General features: G+C 37.9%; 1 protein-coding gene across 2 annotated transcripts; it reads left to right on the top strand.

The window, feature by feature from the left end:
* Positions 1-355: 355 nt before the first annotated feature.
* On the top strand, positions 356-22700 carry LOC127938418 (ezrin). Of its 2 annotated transcripts, none has more exons than XM_052535014.1 (14): positions 356-523; positions 2219-2292; positions 6944-7027; positions 9483-9578; positions 11129-11403; positions 11563-11646; positions 12096-12242; positions 14737-14833; positions 15977-16140; positions 16855-16985; positions 18290-18450; positions 18541-18633; positions 18787-19011; positions 21722-22700. In XM_052535014.1, exons 2-14 carry the CDS (start codon positions 2281-2283, stop codon positions 21884-21886), a joined length of 1734 nt encoding a protein of 577 aa, XP_052390974.1. In that variant the 5' UTR covers positions 356-523; positions 2219-2280; the 3' UTR covers positions 21887-22700. The 2 variants fall into 2 exon arrangements, with proteins under 2 accessions (XP_052390974.1, XP_052390975.1); XM_052535015.1 differs by lacking the exon at positions 356-523 and adding an exon at positions 688-754.
* Positions 22701-24924: the final 2224 nt, after the last annotated feature.

Below are 24924 nucleotides of genomic sequence, written 5' to 3'. Positions count from 1 at the left end.
AGATCTAAACGCCTGTACCTTTCTTCCAACAATGTTTATTTATTTTATCCATCTTATCCTTCTTTCTGTGTTCTACACAGAGATGGAAGTTTGCATGAATAAAAAAAGCATTCAAAGCAATTAAGAAAATATTACAACCAATCAAAGTGACGCAAAAGATTATAGCCTGTGCAGGGAAATCATTTTCTATGCAAGGAACCGGCTCCTATTTTACTTAAATATCCTACTGTGCATTATTCTGTCTTTGCATTCATTTTTTTTAAGTAAACTTATACCAGTCAGATGCATGATATGAAAGGCTTTAAGCCACTTGAGCAGGGCGCCTTATTGATCGTATCAGTCGTTTGTGGGCGTCGCGCCGCAGCGTGTCTGAAACAGGAACTGGAGCCGCTGTCATCATTCAGCTGAGCGCACAAAGGTGAGCAGCGTCAGCCATATTTCACACCCTCACACCGCCGGACTCATTTCCTCGGAGGGAGGGGAATCTTGGGCCGAAGCAGGACTGAATTGATTCACCGGCTTGGTAAGATTTACTGTCTATCGATTATCGCCTGGGTCAAAGACCACAACGCAGTTAGTGCGTCTAGCATTCATGCGTTTCTCTTTGTGCTGACGCCGCCCAGATCAGAGAGAAATCTCTACAAACAGGTGTCGCTCTGATTACCGCGGTGGGATAGCCTGGATCTCACTACACACATGGGGCGTTTTACAATCATGAAAAGGGACAAAAATGACAAGCTTCCCATTTTTATAGGTAGGCTATGACTAACGTTACCAGGTGGCTAATAAAAGCTCTATGCAAATGTATGTTTAGAGATAGTGAGTGACTACGCATGGAAACTGAGAACGGTTTTCAGTTCTATTTACTAAAAATAATCGGTCGGTTCCGTTAACGGTGGTCAGATGTGCTTTCTTCCGACGGAGCGAATGAATCAACCCAGTTAAATATTCCCAACAGTAGTGTTTCACAACGTCAGTTTTCAGCTTAACGCGGCATTGTTGTTCGAATCCCGAACGGATGACTCTTATGAGCCAGGTACGTTTAGTGAATCTAAAACACTCTTACAGCCATGGCAAATGTAATCCAGCTCCCAAGCGAATGATTCGTATGAGCCGGTTCTTTTTTTTAATGAATCAAAAACGTAGGGTTTTGTTTACAGTCGGTTCTTATTTTAAGTGTATAAATAAATGCAGCGCGAGCCGTGGAATGATTCCCGAATAAATGACTCCCATGAACCGGATCTTTTTTGTGCATCAAAACATACCCGACGAAAGTAAATATGACACACTTATTGAATTGTATGCTATTAATTTCGTCATGTCCGACTCAAAATGTGCCAAAACTAAGCTGTGCTATACTGTAGCCTAGGCTATAGCACATAGGCTCATACAATTAAAATAATTCGTCACTGACTGTTTGTTAGATCAGATTCATGCCGTGGCCTATTATTATATTATTTGTGATATTTTACAAACACGATTTAATGACAGCTTAAATATTTTACCCGCTGTCTTCTGTATTTTAAATCATATTTAGATAAGCATTACATTTTAAAATATAATTCAATTGAGCTGTTTCTGATTTGTTTTGTCTAGTCTATTTAAAGTAAAAGTTAAATCATCATCATTTGGAGATTTAGCATTAAACAAATTATTTCTTTCTTTCTTTTTTTCTTTCTTTCTTTCTTTCTTTTTCTGTTACTTCTTAGTGGGAGTGTTGAAGTTGTTTAATACCTAAACATGACCGAACATATTCTGATTTGCCCTCATAAACTTTAATAGCCTACAAACGTGTCTAAACTACCATATATTTCGAAAACTATGTTCTTCAGCGTTGTCTCTTATCCTAGGCTACATAACCACAGTTAGTTTTATTTATAAATAGTTTTATATTTTATGTGAATATATGTATCTCTCATGATTCAGTTACCGCTACATTTAGTCATCGATTATTTGACTTAATTCCCTATCAGGGGTCCGTTTTTGAGAAACAAGACAAATATTTGTAGAATGGGGTGGGAAATTAAAATTGTCAGGTAAAAAGGCGGTGTTACCTCTTTTAGGTGAGGCTGTCACAAGTCTTGAGTTCCAGTTTTTAATCGTGATTCACATGGAGTGTGTCAGGTTTTATTCTCACCGATGTATAAATGACACAGACTTGTTCGTGAGTCATTCTCACTAGCGCTGCTCAAACGCGTTTCTCCTCTTTCTGCTTCAGATCGAGGCTCTGTGGAAATACACAGCATTCTTTGACAGAAGAGAGAGACAACAGCATTCAAAATGCCTAAACCTGTAAGTATTACCGAGTTTTACTTTATTATTGTTAAAGTGTCTACCAGGTTTATGTATAGAAGGTTCATTAGGATTGTTTGTTTTGAACTTCTGTTACAAGATCATTTCTGGCCTCATTAACGTTTTTGGTATCGGGACCTTATATTTTAACTTGAAAGACTGGTTCTTACTTGCTAAACCACTGTCAAACCATAAACTCTAGTTTCTAAATGTTAAAAAGTTGTCGTTTTCACGTTTAAGCGGTGTTCGAGAAATGATGTCAGTTCTCAAGATACTTCTTAAAGACGCATTTATTTGTTTCAAGGTAGGGTTTACAGGGTTTAGGTCTCATTTGCACCTGCTTTTGACTTGTTTGTCCTCAATAAAGTTGTAGTAAGAATGTTCGACTTTTAATGTTTGAAACAAACTCTGTATTGAATGCTATGTGTTTGCTTCAAAACACGCTTAAAACAGCAAGTGCCGTCTGAAGCATGTTGTCAGTTTGATGGTAACGGGGTTGTCAGGAAGAAGAGTACAGAGGAAATGACATCATGATGACTTTCTCAGAGCTTCTCATTCATCCTTGGCCCTCAGCACTGCCTGCTGAAATGCTGAATAGAGTTGCTTGTTGTTGGTGCCATGGTCAGTGGTTGAGTCATTTTTTCAGTCATTTTTTAGATTCTTTTAAATTGAGATAAGCCAGCAATAAAGGTGTTTTTTTACAAAAAAAAATTGTAAGTTATATATATATATTTAGTTTCTACACTGAACCCCCTATAAAGATATTTTCTGGGTTTCTGTTCTCTCTTAATATTTTCCCTTCTGTTTCATAACATGTTTCAGGTGTCTAAAATCGGCACTTTCAGCAGCTGAGGGTGTTTCCTCTTAAATCTTTGTTATCGTTTGTTCTGCTGAATAATTGATAACTAGACAATGCCTGTTATGCCCTTCGGTGATGCAGCACAAAAGCTCTTTGTGCTGTAATCAATCCTCATCTTCTCGGGCTTTAGCTCAAACCAGCTCAATGAAAGACTAGCAGTGCCATCCAAATTGGAACTTTAGGAAAAAGGCGAGTTCAACATGGAGATAAGTTTGTGTAACTCGAGACATGCAACCGTTAACAAAAGTGCTATTAATTTTTTTTTGTCACTACTTTTTATAGTACATGTCGTCAAGGCATCATTTCGTGCCCCTTACCTAAATGTTTAGCAAAAAAATAAAATGTAGCAATCCATACAATTCACTGCAGTTTCCAGTTGAAATGGACACTAGTGGCGTAGAAAAATGCCAACACCTTTTTCACACAAATTATGATTACACTGGCAGATTGATTAGATAAAGTCTAATTTTCTCACGGTTTCTTGGCTGTATAATGACCTCAAAACACTTTTGCCATAGTGCATGATTTGAAAACTAATACATTTAAGTGTTTACACCATATAACCAGGTCCATAATGTATGGCTTTATGTAGTAAGTTTGCTAGAGTCCTGATTTTTTTTTTAAAAAGCTCAAACTTGTAAAAGCATGCAAAAGTGGGATGCATTTCAGGATTCTGTGTTTGTCGAACATTATTTGTGCAATAGAGCATTAATTGTTTAGCACCACTCACAATACATTTAATTTCCTGCCGTAATACATTACATACAACAACCAAAGTAATAAATCTCGGCAGATTCACTTTTATCAGTTCCACAATACACACTTATATCGCCACTCACTGAACAATTCACTTAGAAAGTTTTGTGAAACGTGCAAGAAGCAACGTTATATCATTGTACAGAAATTTTGCACGTCTATTCAACATTTGCAGATGCTAAGTATAGGTTTTGAATATGGTTTCTTTGCTGTTGTTTTGGCCTAGTTACTTAAAATAAAGTTGATGATTTAAGAACTTTAAAGATCTCAATTTAGATTTTTTTTTTTTTGAGAGTATTCGATTGGTCAGTAGCTGACTTGATATGTTTTCTGCAGATCAAAAGTATGCATGTGTCTGTGATGTTACGTATTTCATAAGCAAACCAATTTTAGCAGTCAGTCAGAATTTGAAACGCCTTGTAATGTAGATTATTCGGTCTGATGACGTCTGTTGCCCGACGACGCTGAGCTTGGTGACTGTGCATGATTTTGCCAGTATATTGCAGGCCAAAAAAAAGTTTGTCGGTGAACTAAAACCTTTTTAAGAGCAATGCAGAGAAATGGTGAGACTCTATTAAAATGCAGCCTGATGCAGGAGGTGGAGCTTTGAGAGGATGTTTCTGAAAGAGACCCTTTGTTTTGTCGGGTAAATGGATACCCCGCCATCCCCCCCTCTTCGGCGAGTTGGATGCCAGTCTTTAAACTGAACTCTTCACCACCACAGCACGCCTATGATTCCTTCTCTATAGCAAAATTTGTATAATTTATTAGTGTTAATTATTTGTGATTGTATATTTATTTATTAACCAACACCAACCATGAATTTGTCTGGGTTTGTGTACTTACGATCACAGTGCTGCGTTCAGGAAAGGCTCCAGCAGTGCAGGAAGTTCTTTTCATTTACTGAAGCTTGTGGATTGATCATTCACTAGAACTGCTCGAAGTCATTCTCTTTAAACTGTTATGTTGAGTAGGACTGAGTGAGCAAAAAAGTTATGATGTTTGATAATTATGGCTTGATATTTATAGTATACATTTCTTCGTTTAGCACATGCCTTAATCCAAAGCAACTTGAGAATGATACCAAAAAAGCAATCAATCAAAGTAAGAGCAGAAGTACTGCTTCCATACAATAGAAATACCAGAGTAATACCATGCTGGATCAGTGGATTTAGCTGTTCTGCTGACGGTTGACAAGTTTTGGGAAATGACCACACTCTGATACCATTGTCAGGCATGTGGTATTATTATATCAATATTTATGGACGGTATTTGCTGTAAAAATAGCTGAAGGTTTTTTGTTTTTTTTTCACACAGAAACTGTCATTTCAAACGAAGTTGTCAATGCAAGAAGAATATTGTATATATTATCATATGCATTATAATGACAGCAATCTAATTAATCTTATTATTAGGGCTGTGCAAAAAATCAAATGTGATTTTCACGCACATCTCATCAGTAAAGACGCTCCTGTAATTAGAAGTATATCTCCAGCATGTGCATTCAGATCAGGGTTGCCAGGTTTTCACAACAACAAATCCTGCTCAGTTGCTTCTCAAAACAAGTCAAAAACTAGCCCAATCGCGCTTCCAGAAGGTTCCCCGATAAAAAAAAATTCCCGGGGTTAAAATATACTTTTTTTTTTTTTTGCATGGTAGCGTTGGTAAAATTCGCATTTTAGGGGCTAAATATCACGTTATTTGTATTGGGGTCGCTTTGACCCGCGGACATGAAAAACAACCACAGACCTGGCAACACCGGTTGTCATTTACTACACCGAGCCATAATTCACTGACAATCTACACAAAATCAATGTTAAAATCGCAGGCGATTCTTTGTCGATTTTGAAAGCGATTTTGTGTTAGTTGTCGGTAGACTACGGCTCTGTGTAGTAACTGCCGCTCCACCTGAACCAGTGTTGCCAAGTCTGCGGTTGTTTTTCATGTCCGTGGTTTGAAGCAACCCCAATACCAACAAAGTGATATTTAGCCCCTAAAATTAGGGGTGCTCCGATCACGATCGGCCGATCGTTAATGCGCATCTCGTCAGTAAAGCCGGTTCTCTAATCAGCGGTTAATTCCGAGTGATTTCACATAGAGCAGCTGTTACTACACAAAGCCGTTGTTAACTGAGAAGATGCACCAGAAAATGCTGAAAATGAAGTGGATTTGCGCATCTTCTCTATTAACAACGGCTCTGTGTAGTAACAGCTGCTCTGTGTGAAATCACGCACCTGATGGAATTAACCGCTGATTAAAGAACCGGCTTTACTGATGAGATGCACATAACGACCGGCCGATCGTGATCGGAGCACCCCGAGTTCATTATATGGCTTCTTTTCTCCTTTTATTTTCCATGGATGAAATGTGGACTGGTGCTTTGAAGCTTCAGAAAAATGACACACAATTATCATTAAATGATCATAAAAGCAGTCTGTATGACTTTTATATTTGTTTGGAAAAAATGACGAGTATATCTTTTAAAATTCCCTCTTTTGTGTCCCATGGAAGAAAAAAAGTCATACAGTGTGAAACAATGTGAGTGTGAATAAATGATGACAGAATAGTCATTTTGATATGAAATATTCCTTTGTTTTTTTTATTAATGGAAAGGGTGGGATCTTTGTTGTCTGCTCTGCTTTGGTCTGAACACTTGTGGGATTTTCTGTTTACTTAGTTATGAAATTTCATAGTGGACCATTTGTTTTATAATTAGATTCTTACCAGACAGCACACTCATTGCTCACACCCAGTATGGTGTGTCTGATTCTCCTCCAGTAGTCTCGACACTTATTTTTGTTCAGTCGCCATCATTGCTAACAGTTCTCATGGTAATCATAAAGTATGGATCAGAACCAGATGTGCACTTAAAGATTGTGCCTCACGATCTCATCATTGCAGATTTTTTTATTTTTATTACCTTTGCCTCTGAGTTTGCTTCAATAAAATGGAAACCGTAGACTTGTAAAAGATGACCATTTCCTTCTCTACTGTTTTTGTATTTTGCTAATGTATTATTGTTTTTTCTTTCTTCAGGTAAATGTTCGCGTCACTACGATGGACGCTGAGCTGGAGTTTGCCGTTCAGCCCAGCACAACTGGCAAGCAGCTATTTGACCAGGTGTGCAACTAAACAACTAGACAAGAAATAGATTAACACAAGCATTAGTTAGTATATGAAAGAAGCAATTGATTTTGCTCTGTTCTTAGAAGTTCTGGTTGAGTAACAGTTGGGTTAATCAATCATTTTAATCCCTCATTGACATCATCTCGTTCTCTTTCCACGATTCCTTGATCTTAAACAAATCTATGTCCCTCAGGTGAAACAGAGCGGTAAAACATTGTAGACAGTTACTCAGAGAAATGTTATAAGGTAAATCAAGAATTCAAAAGAGACTTGTTTTCTTAGTCAAATACTTGTTGCTCAAACGAAAGCAGGAATTGCAAAGAAAGTACATTGGTTAAGCACAAAAAAAAAAAGAGCAGAAGGAAAAAATGTTTACAATTAAACTTGTATTGGATTTGAATATATAGTATAGGAAACATTAAGTTTTAAATATTTTTTTTTTTATATAAAGTATTTTCACATAAATTGTAAATCATTTTTATTTTTAATAATAACAACATCCAGTTAAGGACGTCACAAAACAAACTCCAACTTCACTGGACATCCGTCTGTTAGTAGCTCCAATGCCTATGACCTAATTTAATTACCGGCTTGGTGACATGGGATAATCCCCTGCAAATAGAAGGCCCAGGACACAGCAGAAACCTCACTGGAAGAGTTTTTCTTCTTTAAAACAGCATATCCCTTGATGCATGACTCGCTGACCATTACACTGATGTGCTCATTGACTGCCGCAACAGTGGAAACGGTGAATAAGGGCTGTCCCTCTCAGAACACAATTTAGTATTCCAGCTGAAGCAGTGTCCACTTCAGAGTAAGTGCTCTTAAAGAGCCAGACATGAACTGTGGATGGCACACTGCGTGGATGAGACGTTTTCACGGAAGCCTCTGGCAGTCCAGCTGTCCTTTCTGGCAGGTGCATGCAAAAATAATAATAATAATACAAAATCCAGAGCATGCATGTTCTTGTTAAATATATCTTAGCAGGGTGTTTAATTTAAATAAAGCTGGTGTTACCTTACTTCAAGTCTCTGAAAGTGGTGCCGTGACCTCATGTCTGTGTGACTTTTGCATTTCTTCTTATTGGGTTGAAGCACACCTATTTTTAAAAGTGGGCTTTGGTGGTTTTTTAACTTAAAAACTAAATGCATAATAAGTAGTTTAAGTGAATTCTAGGTATTACTCTACTTAGGTTAAATCCACTTTCTTTAATAGCTTTGACAGTGAGCTTAGAGATGCTTAGAACCTGTTGAGCTGGTTTACAGCATTTGTTGTGCCCTCGTCACTAGCTTCTTTGGATTTGTTTTTTCCCTGGGATATGGTATGACTGTGAATTGTCATAAAAATCGATCAAAGTGAAATAGAAGATCTAATTGTTTAAAGAAAAAAACACTGAAATGTAGTTTTTATCAAATGCAGATCTGTGCAACATTTGTCATGAGTTTAAACTTTCTATCATAATTTATCCCCTAACTGAATTGTTCATCAGTTATGTTCACACAGACGAGAAATACTGTTGTCAGTCCCGTTTGGAGTGCTAAATATGACTGTTTATATGAACACTTCAGTTAGTTACTAGACTGACAAGCTCATTTTATAACCAACAGGAAATCTAATCTAAAAGCATCACACTTGGGAACGAATTGTCTGTCATGTCGGATTGACATGCGTATGTGCAGATGCTTCAATCAAACTTTGAAAAACTGTATTTGTGTTGGTGGAACAGAGAGAAAAAAAAACTGAACAAGAAGAAAAAAAAAACACTAGCCAGAACATTTGAGGCAATGCAGCTTATTAGTTTACTTGCACCTTTCCTGCAGTGCAGTTTTGTGTTTCAGAAAGCTACAGTTGACACACATCCTGTATTTATTTATTTATTTTTAGTGGTTATTCATACTGAATGTGTGACACTTAATAGATCAGTACTAGATCAGTATGTTTTATTTTATTTTATTTTTTTGTAGTAGCACGTGGTGTAAATATTCAATAATTTTGCATGCTTTTGGGATGTCGAACTAAACTCCTGTTGGACCAGCAGTCGTTGGCCACTTCATGAGAGCTGCAACATTTGCCAAAACTCTAATAAATACTATCGTGCACAAAGCATGTGGGAAATTGTGTACGTGCATGTAGACTCATCGAAATCTAAAGTTTTCCCTTCAGGGCCTCTGGTGTTCATCACCCTCCACCCCTGCAATAGCTAATGAATGTGAATGAGCTAATGGCCTAAAGTACTTGGTGATGGGAAGAAGGCCAAAATGTACATACATTCAGTATTTACTGTGGTATAATCTTTAAATATGGCTTTTATTCAGTTTTCATGGAAATGTAACCCTGAAGTCTGTTGTATTTCAGTATACAACAGTCGCAAAGCAGTTAGCTACAGCTTAATAATTCATTCATCTATCTATTGTGTGCTAAAAGGTGTCTTTTTTTTTTTTCCTGACAGGTGGTGAAGACCATCGGGTTACGGGAAATATGGTACTTCGGACTACAGTGTATGGACAGCAAAGGGTACCCTACATGGCTGAAACTTGATAAAAAGGTAATTGTGGATTTAGTAAAATCACAATATTCACATTTTCTCTAGAGAATGTGTGTTTTAATAGACCTTACTCAGGGTTTTCGCTTTCATCCACATGAATTCAATAGGGTCTTATCCTAATTACAGGCCAGTACTTTACGGAAGTACTCAATCTTCATAAACGTATCTGAATTGGACATTTTTGATGACGTATAGTTTATCAAGCACACATGACTCATACATGCCTTTCACCTGTCGGACTGACAGCCAGTAGGTTGAACATTTGAGTTATGCGTTTCCTCGTTGTTGTCTTTGTACAGCTGATACAGAATACTTCAGAGGAAACTGGATTTCCTCATACACGGAAATCACTTACTTTTTGTGAAATTGAATTGAATTACATTTTCTTTTTTTACTCAAATGATTTAGTCTGTGATTTGTATTTTATTAAAATAAGGCTAATTTGAATTACTAATTGATATCATTAACAATATGAAGAGGAGACAATTAAATCCACATGGAAATAAATCTACACAGAAAACACTAAACTGAACCCAAAGCCCAAAGTGTAGCTGTAAACTTAGTCTGACTTACTGAATACAAGATGCTTGTGTCCCTTTTTTGTTAATGACTACCAAAATAAATGCAAACCAATGCATGTGGTGAGAAACCTTAGGCTAGTACTACAAAACAGTTGTGGATCTAGAACTTGAATTGTGTGTATTAAATTGATTTGTGATTCAATTAAAATGTTATGTGACTATGATTTTATTAGCTAGCTATGGTCAATATACAGTGACATAGACGGGCTGTTATTTTAAAAAGGTATGAGATGTTTAAGCAAATGCAGCTCATGTGTGAGATCTTAACCCACCATAAAATCAGGAGCAGTCGAAATAAAAGGGAGATTTTCAGGAGAAAAAAAAAACTTGTTTGTTTTCATTCCACTCGTAAACGCTCTAAATGCAGAGACGTGAGAGAGAGAGAGCGAGAACTTGTTTAACCCTGAAACATCCACGTTTAATAAAATCGCTTTGTTTGGTGTTGATGGCTGAATGTTTACTTAAAAAAAAAAAAAAAACCACTGCGCTCCAACTGTACTCCATTTGGGGCTGCACAACTAATTGAAATCATTGGGAATTGCAATATAGCTTAGTGCTATTGTATTAATATGTGCTGCATGTTTCAGATTGAAGCGTGGCACTGCTGATTTACACATGAGCAGCTCACGATCTGATGTTTGATCTGATCTGTTAAAAGTGGCTCGGCTCACTGAAAATGCTGCTCGGTGCAAACTCTTCTTCGAAGATTGCAACCAGAAGAAAAAACTAAAACTCATCTCCCCCACAGTGCTGCCACACCTGTCACATACCAAACAAACACATACATTCAAATAGTGTGGTTTTCACTAAATATGAGCACTCTTGCTCTTGGCCCTCGTTCTGCTAAGCCAATCAGATTAAAACACCAAAACGAACTTTCATTTAAATAAAAATGTACTGAAATGAGTACTAGTCCATTCATGAGTAGTCCGCAGAAGCTCAGTATGAAATCTTCACACTTTTTTGCAGGTCTCCGCTCAAGATTTGAAGAAGGAGAACCCTCTCCAGTTTAAGTTCCGTGCCAAGTTCTTCCCAGAAGATGTAACGGACGAGTTGATCCAGGATATCACTCAAAAGCTGTTCTTCATGCAAGTAAAAGACGGCATTCTGAGTGATGAGATCTACTGTCCACCAGAGACTGCAGTGCTTCTGGCCTCCTACTCAGTTCAGGCCAAATTTGGTGATTTCAACAAGGAAGTGCACAGACCTGGATACCTGACGTCCGATCGCCTCCTGCCACAACGGTGAGAAAACACAAGACTGGCCTAACTGGGGCATGTCTTCCCAGAAGAACGGGATTTGAATTCTGCCATATTTACTCATCAACACTTGGTTCTGGATAACGGATGAAGGTTTAGAAACTTTGAAAATGAGTCTCTGTCCCTCCTGTTGTTTGATTGTAGGGTTCTAGACCAGCACAACTTGTCACGGGACCAATGGGAGGAGAGGATTCAGGTGTGGCACGAGGAACATCGTGGGATGCTTAAGTAGGTTGACGTCCTCTTAAAAGCTATTGTCTTAGTAACAGTATCTTTACAGCTATCGTTCTTGGGCCTCAATGCTAAATGTACGTTTTAAAATGTCTGTAGATGTTGAAACTAACACTTTAGTCAATTGGTCAATCAAGCAAATTTGTTGACTGATGCTTAATAATTGACTTCCTATGTATATATTAGACTATAGGCCTTGGTGGTTCGTTGATATACCAATTTCAGTTAGCCGGATGAGCCTGTGTTATTAGCTTTTACCAGTTCTTATCGAGGAATAACAGACTTCGGAATGTCGCAGCAACTAACCAATCAGAATCAAGTATTCCATAGAGTGGTGTTATAACATAAAATAAATAACACATACTATGCTAAAAGATTTTGGTCAAATAATCCACCAGCCTCTTACAAACTGAAAGTGATCCTTCTGTTTTATTCTCTGTTCTTAGAGAGGATGCAATGCTCGAGTACCTGAAGATTGCTCAGGATCTGGAAATGTATGGGGTGAACTATTTTGACATCAAGAACAAGAAGGGAACACAGCTGTGGCTGGGTGTGGATGCCCTGGGCCTAAACATCTATGAGAAAGAAGACAAGTGAGTTCAGCCTCTTCCTACCTTCATTTGACGCGATTCACATCTGAACTGCTATTTCAACTTCTCTGTGTCTTCAGCAAGTTTGTCTCTTGTTATTTAAATAGGATTTAAATTTTCTCTTCCTTTGCATTGCGGGAATACCATGTAAAAAATAATAGTATTAGATGGTTATACTGTAGATATACATTACATTATTACATGTACCATGGTTATTTTGTGGTATACCATGATACTTGGTAATATCTTTGGCCTGCATATCCATCATCGTCTCTTCATTTACACCAATCTGTGAAATGTAAGATATTAAGGATTTTTTTTGTTTTTCGATGACATGTGATGTAGCTTGACTTGAGGACATTGTTCTCAGAACACAGTGCTCTTCTATCCACCTACAGAGATCTCTGTGTGTATGTGTGTGAGAGAGTACGTAAAGTGCAGTGGCAGCTAAAGGCTTTTCCCCCATAATGCCCTCTATTTTAACCATGGCAACAAAGACTGGTTTTTCAAGCTGAGCAGTCCTTGAAAACGTTGGGCAAGGATTGTGTATGCGACTGAGAGAAGGCTTCGCGAGTACACACATGCAAAGATAAGAAAACCATGTTGCACAACAACCTTTGAAATAGTTGACATTCACTGGATCTTTTCTTGTGTTAGCTGTGCTCTTTTAGCTTCAAGGTATCTGCTGAGTGGCCCATGTCCTTCACATTTGTTCCAGATGAACTGACAACGTCAGTCCCCAGAAGCTTGTACTCATAGTTTTACACTGAACACTATGATCAGAAATGATGGAAAATGCTGTAGTCGACGCCAAAATGCATTAAAAGGTGTTTTTTTCATTATCCCCATCAAACGAATATTAGACCAGTAAATTCTTGAAGGAAAGAACGAACAAGCTTCTATTAGAATTCTTATGCATTATTATAATTATCATATAACACTCCGTTTTACAGTGTCCTTGTTGCACATATTGCATGCACTTACTATAGCAATAACATAAATTATGCATCATTACAAGCAACTAGCCAAAAACCAGACCTAACCCTATAGTAAATACTTGTGGTTAATAAGTGTAACAAGGACACCTTAAAATAAACCTATAACTGTTTAATACAATTTATTTTTATTGTAATACAACTGGTAATTTTCCTTCATTTAAAAGGTAGAATAATCTATTAAAAACATTGTATGTCTTCAGTCCACAAGAGGAAAAACTAAGCAAGTACGTTTTAGCAGCTCTATTCCACCTAGACCAAGTCTTTCTGAAAATCTGTTCCCACTAGACCCAATCGAAGCCAAGCAAGAGACATTTTATAGACCAAATGTACAAACATAGTGCTATGAGGACAAAAACCATGGCCTTTTAAAAATACTGTAAATTATATAAATTATATGATATGATATTGAACAGTCAGGAGTTGTTGTATTCTCTTCCTGTTCCTCCCTAGCCTGAAATGTACTATAAATCCGCCAAAATACTATCGCTGCAAATATAAACCATTCAAACATGAAATCTCAACAGAAAAGGATTTTAAATTGTTCTCAATAGTAGTAGTACATTAAACTACCGTATTTGCTTCAGTTGTTAAAATGGTATAACTTTACAATAAGGTCACATCAGATTAATTAAACATTGAACATTAATTGCATTAGTTAACATGAACTAACATTTGAAAAATACTTCTAAAGCATTTATTAATCTTTGTTAATGTCTGTTTCACCATTTAGTAATACATTATTAAAATGTAAAGTTGTATCTGCTGACATTATTTAATGGAAATGAGTTAACGTTAACAATGAACAGTTAATGAATGTTAACAAAGATGAATAAATATGCATGAATAAACGCAATAACTAATTTTATCAAACCTGACCTTATTGTAAAGTGTTACTGTTAAAATATGGCTACCATTATTATTATTATTATTATTATTATTATTAAGAGTCTTTAATAAAATAAATAAGAACTGTTGAATGAGCTATAAGTGCAGGATCTTGCATACCATATTTATTATTATCGTTAATTATTTTAACCATTTATGTCATTTGTTTTAGGGAACATTTGTGGTGTGTCGTGGTGTGGTAGATAATAGCTTGGTGTTCTCTCAGCGTAGAGACAGTGAGGCATGCATGTTAGAAGGCGTAGATGTAACGACACTCCCATGAGCTTCACAAAGAGATCACATGACACACTCCTTACTGTGATGATGTCATCCGCTCACGTTAATCACACGCCTGACCTTGTCTTTGCATTCCTTGAGTATCTCCGTGTTTGACCGTCATTCCTGTGCTACAACATTCTCACTGCATTACAATCTCATCTCGGTGCTAATGTCTAGATTTTTGCTCATTCAGCAACTAGAGATCTGATTGTTGTCATCCATGCCTTTCAATGGGGATTTCAGGTTTTATCCACCCTACCGTGTGTGTTTTGCTTGACTGTATGTTCGGGAATGAATGCAGAACATTTCTCATGATTTCACTATTGTCTTGACAGACTCTCACCGAAAATTGGATTCCCCTGGAGTGAAATAAGAAACATTTCCTTCAACGATAAGAAGTTCGTCATCAAGCCAATAGATAAGAAATCTCCAGTAAGTGAAACACCAGCTGACCTTCATACCTCACAGTCACACCTGAAACTGAAAAACTCGTTTTATTCCATTCTAATATACAAACATTTGATGTCACGCCAATGTTTGAACTTCTAGGATTTCATTTGAGATACAAAATCCAATTCAAACACAGCTTTAGGATTAAAACCAAATGTTAAAGAAGTGTTATGATGGAAAAACATTTATCTGCACCATTTGTAGGTAAATTTACACTTGTAAATATGAGACATTGAGCTTTAGACATCATGCTGGAGAACATAATGATCAGGTTTTACACAAAAAGGTTCTCCTACCAAATACTTGTTTTATTTTTTCGGCTTATCTAAAAGGCTCTGTTATGGAGATAATTTATAGATAAGAATAGATAAAGGATATTCAGCACAGCACTATTATAAATACTATTACAGTGTATAAATGATACTGAAACAACACCGTATTGTGATGCTCACAAACACTGGAAAAGATGGTGAGATGCTTTCTAGCGATAGCTTGAGCTGTGTTTTGATACACACACATTAGATCCCTGTAAGGTCTGCAGGTTCACAGTCACGAGTCATTAGTTTTAGCAGGTCTGTTGTGGCTGATAAACACCAGCAGCCAGTGTCCTCTGACAGGTTGGTCTTAATAGAGCATTATCTCTGAGCATCAGAGCCGGTCTGTCTACGGCTGCTCAGAACAAAAGAAAGTGAAATTGACATACAGCCACGTATGGTGACCCATACTCAGAATTCGTGCTCTGCATTTAAGTGCACACACACACCTTGAACACACACCCTGAACACACACCCAAAGCAGTGGGCAGCCATTTATGCTGCGGCGCCCGGGGAGCAGTTGGGGGTTCGATGCCTTGCTCAAGGGCACCTAAGTCGTGGTATAGCCGACCGAGACTCGAACCCACAACCTTAGGGTTAGGAATCAAACTCTCTAACCACTAGGCCACGACATCCCCCCCCCCCCACAACAGCTTTATGGTTTATACACAACAGAACAACAGCTTTCTTTAGGTTTTACACTTGCATTGTCACAGGACTTTATCATATAAATAAACCGAGCTTTTAGTCTGATCGTAGAATGAATGGTTTATAACCCCTGCACCTCCTTATCTTGTTTCTTCCCTGGCAGGATTTTGTGTTCTACTCCCCGCGGTTGCGCATTAACAAGCGTATCCTGCAGCTGTGTATGGGGAACCATGAGCTTTACATGCGCCGCAGGAAGCCGGACACCATCGAGGTGCAGCAGATGAAAGCCCAGGCTCGAGAGGAGAAACAACACAAACAGATGGAGAGGTGAGAATGAGTCTCCATGGTGACGTGACGACTGATTTGGTCTCATCAGCAGATGCTGCAGTGTCTGTGCAGCACAGTGCAGTAAAAGAGACCGTATTCTACATCTGTGTAGCATCCTGTTTCTTAACTAGACACTTTGGCTTGGCAAAGCCTGATATGAATTGATTTTTGTTTTGTTTTGTGTATTTTGTTGTTGTTTTGTGTGTTGTGTTATTGTGTTTTTTGTTTGTATTGCTGTGTCTTCGTGTGTTTTTTTTTTTGTTATTGTTTTGTGTGTTGTATTTAGTTGTTTGCGTTTTTTTTTCTTGTTGGTTTTTTTTGTGTGTGTGTGTTATGTTTTTTTTTTTAATGTTTTGCCTTTATTTGACTCCAATTGCTTTGATGTTGCAAAATACTTTCCAAATGGCTGGCATTTAAACAGTTTTTAGTGTTGTGATGGGCTGATCAACGCTCACATCGCTGCCGTCGATCAGGGTGGGCTGCGAGTGGTCGTATGTCAATCTTCTCATGTTTGTGACATCATGAAACCATAAAGATCTCTGAAGATGCTGTTTGTGCAGCTGGTCAAGGAGCTTTGAATAATTAACATCAGACTATTGCCAGGGAAAATTGAGTTTTGTAATATATGACCACTTCAACATGGTCTCCCTTGGCAGGTCAGAATGAGAGCTGACTTTGGCACTGTGCATCTCTTTTGTTGTGACTTATCTACAGAGCTCAGCTGGAGAGTGAGAAGAAGAGACGAGAGGCCATAGAGAGAGAGAAAGAGCAGATGGAGAAGGAGAAACAGGAGCTGATGGTGCGACTCTACCAGTTTGAGGAGAAGACCAAAAAAGCAGAAAAAGGTAAGACGTCAGGGTCCCGCGTGTTTGTTTCTTATGATATTTTTCTAGTTAAAAAACTTGTTTTGATTTGATTTCAAATATTTTCATATCTAATGCAAAATGATTGTATTTCATGCATTCACATAACCAGATAAAACAGCCAGCATATGAATTCTTTAAAATGTGAGGAAAATGTCAAGTATGGATTATAGTTGTAAAAATGCAGTTATTTCTGAATATTGGTTTGTTGCTTGTTGTGCTGTATGTCCGTATGGAAAATGTGACTCATAATTGAAGATGTCAAGCCAAATACATTCACTTTGGTCTTTTCAGTTTATGTAACCTTTTAGATTAACTCTATAAAGCCTCAGAGATAATACAGTGTCAAAGCACTTTACAGTATTAAATAGGAAAATAGTGTCAATAATGGAAAAATATATGTAATTAAATAATATATAATAATACATTGATCATGACTGTGCTCAAGCTGACAATACCATTTGACTGGCAATGCAAACATAAGCTGGTGTCATACTGCACCTGTTACTCTGTTTCTGCTGTTTGCATGCCATATTTCTTTTGTGTTTGCCACAAAGCTTGCCTTTCTGATATTCAGAATACGACTACATTATTAAACAAGGATTTTTTTCATTCAGAAAAAAAATATATATACACACACACACACACACACACAAACATTTATTCTTTGTTTTATTTATTTATTTTGTCATGGAAGCAGTAGTATGTGTGTTGTTATTCTGGATTGAGTAATGTTGCTGAATCTTGTGGCAATCTCTGACTTTACACAGTCCAGCAAAGCTTTCTGAATTTCCATTTATAAATCTGTCACAATATTACATCATTTCTGCTTTTTTCGTCAGCTTAAAGGAAAATTCTGTCATTTTTTTTCCATGGAGCGCAAAAGAAATGATATGAACCAGAAAGTCCAAGCTTCTCTTTTTACATACAGTGAAAGTGAAATGGTGTCCACAGCTGTCAAGAAAGGGTTCAGTGAATATCAGCTGCTCTTCATATAAAGCTGTTGTATGTCTTTACATAATTTGGAATATAGTGAAAGAGTCATAAGTACTTATATGGTGCTTCATTGGGCCTTTCTGGAGATTCACAGCCAGTGGTTCCCATCCACTTTCATTGTACAGGTTTATCATTTGTTCCAAGGGAAAAAAGAGGTCATACAGTGTTTGGAAGGACCGTTATAATTTTGGGGTGAACTATCCCTTCAAAGAAGAAGAATTACAGGGACCAAAACTACTTAAAATGTTTTAATAGTTACTCTTAAAAGAAATCCGGATGCATGTTTTCAGACCTACAGGAGCAGATGCAGAGGGCCATGCAGCTGGAGCATGAACGGAGGCTGGCAGAGGAGGAGGCCGCCCGACTGGAGGCAGAGAGGCAAGCAGCACTGTTGGCAAAGGAGGAACTGGCCCGTCAAGCCCAGGATCAGCTGAAGAGTCAGGAACAGCTGGTGAGAGCACAGCACTCTTCCTCTTAACAAATTACTTTGCCTTCATAAGTTTTTCTCCCATTAAAAATCCTCCCCATTCATCTCTCTCAGGCTGCTGAGCTGGCAGAACATACAGCTCGTATTGCGCTCCTCGAGGAAGCCAAACAACGCAAGGAGGAGGAAGCTATGACATGGCAGCACAGAGTAAGACATGAACCTGTACTGGAAATTGGGATATCACCTTTTTATCTTGCATTCCTGCAAATTTGCCCAAAAGCTCTCTGTTTATCCATAGCTGTGGTGAATTCTTGAGTTCTGGTAGACTGATCTTTGTGGTGTTGGACTGTGTTCTTCCAGGCACAAGAGGCCCAAGATGACCTGGTAAAGATCCGCGAGGAGCTTCACACGCCTCTCCCTCCGCCACCTCCTGCATTTGAACCTGATGAGAACGAGTTTGAAGATGGGGAGAGCAACAGTAGCTATAGTGCAGACCTGCAGACAGGCGGTATCAATGACCACCGCTCCGAAGAACAGCGAATCACTGAGGCCGAGAAGAATGAACGAGTTCAGAAACAGCTGTTGGTAAGAACAAACACTGCAGTAGCAACTGTTGAAACTATCATAGGCTCCAGATTAGAGTTTAGGGCAGTGGTAGCCAACCCTGCTCCTGGAAAGCTACCTTTAGTTCAGACTCTGCTCCAGCACACCTGCCTGTTATTGTCAAGTAATACTGAACACCTTGATGAACTGGTCCAAGTCTGTTACTGTTATGTTTAAACCCTAGTTCAACAATTTAGTAGGGCTGGTAATTTATAACGGGTTAATTAGATTAGTTCATTATGGCGAAAAATAACATGTTAAAAATATTAACGCATTTAATGCACTTTCCCCGCCTCAGACCTATGTAGATCATCTGCCATTTCATACAGTCGATTGATGACTACTATGAGGCAGAGCAACAACTTACTGCATGATGGAGCCTAGAAAATATCCCTAAAATACAATTTTGCATTGTGGGACTGAATGAGTGCACTCGAATGTACACTATGGTTTCGGACACCAATGCAAATGGCTGTCCTCTTAAATAGTGCCCTGTTTAAGGGTATAGGCGGCGATTTCAGATATAGCCCAGGTGTGTCCAAACCTGCTCCTGGAGGGCCAAAGTCCTGCAGAGATTAGCTTCAACACGCTAGCCTGGAAGTTTCTAGTGTGTCTGAAGACTGGTTCAGATCTCTATGCAGGACAGTGGCACTGTAGGAGTAGATTTGAACATCCCACGGCTAAACTCAGCAGGGCAGTGAGAATAAGTATGGACCTTTTCATAGTACCAGAACTAATTGTGGAACTACCCACTTTTTGGCGTTTTCGCACAGCCTGAAATGGGTGCTATTTTAGTACCGGACTGGTTTTTGGAAAACCAAACTAGCTCCTACTCCAGAGCAGGGTCTAACCAGCACAACTGGTACTAAACGTGACATAAGTAGACATTGGCCAAACTCATTCGAAAATGCTGTGTAAACATACTGTAAACATTGTGTTAAACCAATTTTGCAAGTATGATGAACAGCAATACATTGGTGGATGCAGGCAATTGTAGCACTGCCAGTAGTCATTGGAGATTCTTAATCCTCCTTTCGGTTCTTTTAATCAATTTACGTATACATGGACATCCCGTGTCCATTATTGTGAAATCCACGAGACTCTGATCTCAACACAACTCTGATCACTGCGTCCTCCGTCCTCCTGTTGTTAACGTTGTTCTTTGTTAACGTTGTCGAACGGCGCGCACAAGTGACATCTCTGTTGCGCGGTTTTACATCAATTCCTAGTACACAGCTACAGATATCTACCTCCTGTGGCTCAGTGGTAGAGCATTGCATTAGCAACGCAAAAGGTTGTGGGTTAAATTCCCAGGGAACACACATACTGGTTATAAATGTAGAACCTGAATGCACTGTAAATTGCTTTGGAGAAAAATGTCTGCTAAATGCGTAAATGTACCTTTCTGTAACATCTTAGACCTTCCTGGTCCCAGACAAGGGACTGTAATCTTGAAAGCCTTGGTTAGATGGTTCAGGAATTTTTGATTAGGGTTGAATACTCCTGTCCAAAACGACATTCGTATTAACCTGTCATTGCACTCTGACTTAAGGTTTAGGGCCTAGAACAGGGTTACTCATTCTGACTCGTGGAGATCTAAATGGAACATGAACCAGCTTGTCAAGATCTTTCGGTTTACTTAAAAAAAAAAAAAAAAAAAAAATAAGACTGTAGGAATAGCCCCTATCCAACAAAAAGGAACTTATCAGGAATTGATTAAATACTTGCACAAAAAGCACAAAGTTTTTTTGTTGTTGATTCCGAACTCATGTTAATAACAGAAAACCAACAAAATTATCCAGAGAATTAAAAACATGTGGCTCTGATCCTGCCATCCTCTTATCATCATAGCGGGGTTCCCATTGTAGGTGCAAAAGCAAGAAAACAAAGTCTCTTCAGGTTTAGGTCCCCTTCAGGCCCCTAAGCCATCTTGGGGAGTACCAGAACTACTGTATGTCAGAAAGTGGCTAATATAGCTCTCTGTGAGTAGGAATGATTAACCCCTGCCCTATAACATCTACTAGCAAAAATGCCTTTCTCTTTAGGTGAACGTTGAGGTTAGGGTTAAATAGACCTAAAGCTATTCTTGGTTGAGATGAACAGCACCAGGGATGTCTATACACATGGAACATGTCCTACTTTATCTCATAGATTTAACTGTGGTACTGCTAACAGATCTTTGTTGGTCCTGGGCTACACTCTTATCAACCAAACAGATTTTGGAAATGGGATTAGGTTTAGGATTTAGGCTCGGTCTGGGACTTGACTTAAAAACCTATAATTTCCCTCTGCCTATAGGGTAGTTAATAATTAGGGTAAGGAATGGTCAATGTGATTTTGCCAAGTAGGTCATGTTCCTGAAACATCAGTCCACACACTATTATCCCAAAACACTCTGTAAACATTCCTAACCATCATAAGAGAGAACTATAGATCAATACGAATGTTATCAATTATATATCCACTTGTTCTGAATGGGTTTAGGGGCTGACATAGACCTAAACAGCAGTGTTGTTTTTCCAAACACATATTCTACATGACAGAATCACATTAAACTGTTGGGGATAGGGTTAGGACTGTGTGTGTTTTTTTTTTTTTTAAGTCCTTTTAGGCAATATCACATGGATCCAGCTCTCTTCAGCCACGGGGTTAAAGAAGCATCACTAAAGATCTGACATTATCTTCTTTACAGGCGCTGACATCAGAGTTGTCCCAGGCTCGTGACGAAACCAAGAAGACTCAGAATGACCTGTTGCACACAGAGAACATGCGCGCCGGCCGAGACAAATACAAAACTCTCCGGCAGATCCGCCAGGGCAACACCAAACAGAGGATCGATGAGTTTGAGGCCTTATAAAATATCTGGACCAGGAAACTTTGGGAGGGAGGGAGGAAATTAATCTCAAAGCCCTTGTCTGTTTTCTTTCGTTCCCAATGTCTGAGTGGTCAATGCAAGAGGCACAACCTGCGAACACGTACCGTACACACACACACACACACACACACAGTAATACAACAGTTTGAATTCGTTTATGAACACTGGTTTAACATTCACTAAAAATGCACACTTTTTTTGTCATTAAAGTTAACATAAACACATACGTTTACCCCACAGTGGTGTACATAGAATGTAACGGTAATATTTTACAGTAAGGTTCTATACTGTAGCATTAGTTAATGTACGAGGAATCATAAACATTTTTATCATCATTTATTAATGTTAGGTCATTTGTTCATTCTTGGTGTGTAATGCTAATTAGTGATGACTGTTAATGTTTATTTATACAGTATATGTAGCAACTAACATTGTCCAAGATTAATCAATTGTTCAGTTAATTGTGTTAACTAGTGCTAAGGTATACAGTCTTGTTGTAAAATATTACCAATTTCACAAATGCACACCAGTTTCACAGAATGTACTAAAATCTGCTTTTGCCATAAAAATATGAATTTAAATAATATTTAAACGCACGTGCCAACAATGCATCCCACTTTTGTTAGTAATTTAATAATCTGGCCAAATTATAGTTTTTACTAGTTTTGGGTTATAATAAGTGGTTGTACCCCCCCCCCCCCTCTTTCTTGTTAATGATCCACTCAGCACAGGACTTGGCAGTATAATCGTAATTTTATGTATTGTCTTATATTAAAACTCTTTCATTCATGTTGAATATGGCTTTTGCCAGAATATTTGTTATAGTGTTTATTTATTCAGTCTTTTGGTTACTTCAGGTTTACGGGTAGATGTACTCTTCTTCTTTACTAATGACTACAGATTCATTTGTTTATTGAATTCTGTACTGACCCAAATGATGATCGTATTAGATTCTTTTTTTTTCTATTTAAGAGATTTATATTAACTTATAATTTTTTTTTATGTGTAGGATTATGTTCAAATGCATCGTTAGATTTCCAACATAAGATATAAACAGGTTTTTTTAAGGACTTAGTTACTGAATATCCATTGCCATGACAGTGGGCTGAAGGCAGATTTGTTTAATAGACTTCTGTAATCTCAGTAGGTATCTAAATGGATTTTGATTCATGCTGTTGGTGGTTTTCTAAGCAGAAGAGTTTTTCATGGACATGCTAGCAGCTCTTCATATTATAATTAAAACTAAAATAGCATACATCAGGTAGTGTTGAGACACCTTTACTCTACTGGTGGGACCAAATGTAAAATATATCCAACAGAAGAAAGGAGTTTTTAGACATTTAGATTTATTAGTGACATGCAAATGGACAAATATGACAATTTAGTAAATTGTGTCTGGGATGCCTGTAACCATATATATATTTATGGAGACTGAGACTAAATCTTAAATGTATTTGTTTCCTCCAAATGATCTTGTTAATTCATTCTTGATTTTCCACCATCAATCAATCAGCTGTGAGCGCTTGTATTCAAATAAGCTTTTCACATGAAGCACTACCAACCAGTGCCAGAGGAGAAGTGGGCTTAACACTATTGTTTTAACCCTCTGTTATGAAGCTGAATTGTGGTATCAAAGCTCAGGCACGTGCACACATACACATCAAAGGGGGCCTACTTGCCCTTGTTTCAGGGGATGTTTTTTTATGCATAAATAAATGTATGTATATTTGTGCGTGTGTGTTTCTGTTTGCGCACAGCTTTCCCTGTGGATGCATTTCTCTCCTCTGCGTCTCTGCACCACAGAAGTGTAGCACGCCTCGATCGGCTCGTGCACATCACAGACAGGTAGTGATGGGCAAACGAAGCCTCGTGGACCACTGAGGCTTTCCTCTGACCGTCTCAGGAAAAGATTCAGAGCTTCGAGAATGTTGAAAACAGCGCCATCTGGTGGTTAGTAGAAATAAAGCAGCCAAAAGCCTGTGAAAGACGCTCCATAAGACGAGCATCCGCCACACATCCATCCCACAGATCGATTCAACTTACGTGCACAAGTAAAAGCCTAACAATGTGTGTTTGTTTTGGTTGAATATCTATCTTTGATGAATTGAGCTTGCGATGTAATATTAGTAACCATATTGGTAATATGATGTAATAGACGAATAACGTACACGTATGAACTGCATTATGACAAATAATTGACATTTCGAAACGCAAAGTGAATCGCGCACGTGACTGGGCAGAATGTGAAGCTTCGGCTGACACTGGTCACGTGATTTCAACGTTAACACACAAGCTTCGAATCGAGGGTTCATCTTTTATAGTTTATAGTTAATATGTCACAAAATTCAAGATATGGGGTCAGAAATATATATATTTATATAATTTCAATAAGTAATTATCACGCTACGACTGACGTTTATTTTTCCACCAAAAAGGCAGCATGATTACAAATGTGGTATTGATTTTATACAGCAGTTCAATAAACAAGAATTTAAAATTAAAACAATTACGTTTTATACACATTATTGACTGTTTTTTTGCTCTATTTCGCCAACAAATATAATTCCAATTTGCGTCTCTGAGCAACATGACGCTGTTGTTCCTGAATGAATCAGCCGTTTGAATGATTCGGTTCAATCGCAATGACTCACTTATTAACAGTGACTTGTTGACAACTACTGACAGTTTTAATTTCACAATTTTAAAGTATCTTTTTTTCATATATATTTTCAAATATCAGTATTCAACGTTTTATGTTTAAAAACGGTATTAATGGATTTGTAGCTACAGGTTAAAATTAATGTCCTGCATTAAACAGTGTGTAAATGCATCTAAATGCCCCTTATTCCCTTTTTTCCACTTGAGCCCCTTTCCATCAAAATGTCCGTGCACGACCCGTCAAAGATATATTAGTAACTAACCCAGTTTAAGATCTAGTTGACATTTTAAAGTGTGACTTATGTGTATAATAAAAATGAGTTATTATAATTATATAAACCAGTAGTGATATAAACTCAGTT

The sequence above is a fragment of the Carassius gibelio genome, chromosome A20 (assembly GCF_023724105.1).
Source record: "Carassius gibelio isolate Cgi1373 ecotype wild population from Czech Republic chromosome A20, carGib1.2-hapl.c, whole genome shotgun sequence".
NCBI lineage: Eukaryota > Metazoa > Chordata > Actinopteri > Cypriniformes > Cyprinidae > Carassius > Carassius gibelio.
Note: the sequence above shows the minus strand (reverse complement) of the source record. Positions and strands in the feature narration are given on the sequence as shown.